The sequence below is a fragment of the Manacus vitellinus genome, unplaced genomic scaffold, assembly GCF_001715985.3.
Source record: "Manacus vitellinus isolate BGI_N305 unplaced genomic scaffold, ASM171598v3 scaffold_62_pilon, whole genome shotgun sequence".
Taxonomy (NCBI): Eukaryota; Metazoa; Chordata; class Aves; order Passeriformes; family Pipridae; genus Manacus; species Manacus vitellinus.
Genome location: NW_021940704.1, coordinates 167,715 through 169,517, shown reverse-complemented (window position 1 = coordinate 169,517; position 1,803 = coordinate 167,715). Strand labels below are relative to the sequence as shown.

At 59.3% G+C, this 1,803-nt stretch overlaps 1 protein-coding gene across 1 annotated transcript in view; it reads left to right on the top strand.

Moving 5' to 3' along the window:
* LOC103754909 (ribosomal protein S4 X-linked) overlaps positions 1-674 on the top strand; it is a 7,298-nt gene extending 6,624 nt beyond the window's left edge. The window contains exon 6 of the mRNA XM_029963774.1: positions 399-674. Within this exon, the coding sequence (XP_029819634.1) occupies positions 399-617 (219 nt within the window). The 3' untranslated portion in view covers positions 618-674. The remainder of the gene's footprint in view (positions 1-398) is intronic.
* The last annotated feature ends 1,129 nt before the right edge of the window (positions 675-1,803 follow it).

The window sequence follows — 1,803 nt, the reverse complement described above, 5'->3', positions numbered from 1 at the left end:
CTTAGGCAGCTGCCTTCCCACACAGTGAAGCTCCAGTGCTGGCCTCAGGTCTGGCTCAGCTCCTTGTATTTCTGCCTGTTCTGTGAAGGGGAAGCACCTGCAAATTTATGAATGGAGACATTTTCAAGAAGCAGCCCTGTGGTTTTTGAAACCTGAGAGCTGGGGGGCTGAGGAGTGCTCAGACCTTGGTATGACCTGGGCAGCTGCCCTGACTGAGTGCCCCTCCAGTGCCTCTGCTGTTTTGCCATCCCCGATGGACTCTTTGTCCAGGTTGGAAAGGGACAGCATTTTGGTTTTGGCTGAAGTGCATCCTTCATGGATGTGACTGAAGGAGGCAGCTGTAAACCTGTGCATTTTTCGCACCTTCCTAATTGGCTTCTGCTGGGCCAGTGCCACAGCCGTGTGTAGCTGGCCCAGCATGGGCAGTGGTGGGCTTCTGCTGTTTTCCCCCTGAGAGGGAGAGCTCTGCTGCTATCCACGTTTCCTGGTGTGACGTGCCTTCTTCCTTGCTGCAGGGCAACAAGCCATGGATCTCCCTGCCCCGTGGAAAGGGCATCCGCCTGACCATTGCTGAAGAGAGAGACAAGAGACTGGCGGCCAAGCAGAGCAGTGGGTGAAGTCCAGCTTGGGCTGGTGCTGGTGCTGTCAGTGTGTTAATTAAACCGTTTACCACATGGCTGTGTGACTGGCTGGGGAGTGTCCCACGGCTGGGGGGAGCTGTGCTGCCTGTGCCAGGCCCTGCTGTGCTCTCCAGAAGGGCCTGCTGCTCTGGGGGGGACTCCTGGTGATCTCTGCAACTGCCAGAGCCATCTTCCAGAAAGGCAAGGAGGAGGGGTGGGAGAGCCTTCAGGCTGCTCTGTCCCTGAGAAGGTGTTGGCACAAATGTTCCTGGATGCCGCAGGGATGTGCTGGAGGATCTGGGGACTGGGGAGAGCCAGCTGGGCTGTAGCCAGTGGTGCCAGGTCAGCGTGAGGCCCTTGAGGATGCCCTGGGAATTGCCCCGGCCCTGGGGCTGAGCAGAGAGAAGGGCGTGGTGGCTCCAAGGGTGCTGTTGCTCAGTGTCCCAGGCCTGGCTGGCAGGTGTGCCCTGGGGGGCCCCTCACGGGCTGCTCTTCAGTGCCTTTTCTGTTGAGGTGCAGGGTGCCAACAGCCAGGAGAGGAGGCCCCTGTGCTGGGGGTGGCAGTGCTGATGCTGGAGCTCTTGGGAGGGACTAAACGAAAGGGGAATGGGCTGCTGGGGTCCCCGAGCACTGGCCTGGGGATGGGCAGATGCCCTGCAGGAGCCACGGGAGCAGCCGTGGCTGTGGGAACGGCCCTGGAGGCCAAGGTGGGCAGGGGTGGGCAGTGTGCCCGGGCAGCAAGGGCAGTCCTGCCAGCTGGGTTGTGCCAGCTGTGCCAGCAACTACTCAGGAGGCACTGTGGGGAAGGGGATGGTGTGCCTGGACACTGTTCAGGAAGGGGCTGCCACGTCCAGGTGGACACGGGCACTGGTGGAGCAATGCCAGTGGAGGCCCCAGTGGTTGGGAACCGGAGGCACAGAAGAGACATGACTTCTGCTTGGCATGGAGAAGAAGAGCACAGAGGCTCTTCTGCTCTGCCTGCTGGCATCTGTCTGCCAAGATGGACCAGGCACAGACGTGCACAATTGGAAAATTAGCATCTTTATTGGCTTCATCAAGTGTCTGTGGCAAAATGTGGTTGAGCCTCATGAAGTGTCTGCAGACAAGTGTGTTCTGACAACATGATGTCCTTGGGAAAGCTGAATGCCTGTGGCACCACCCATGTCGCCATCCCTTGAGTCTC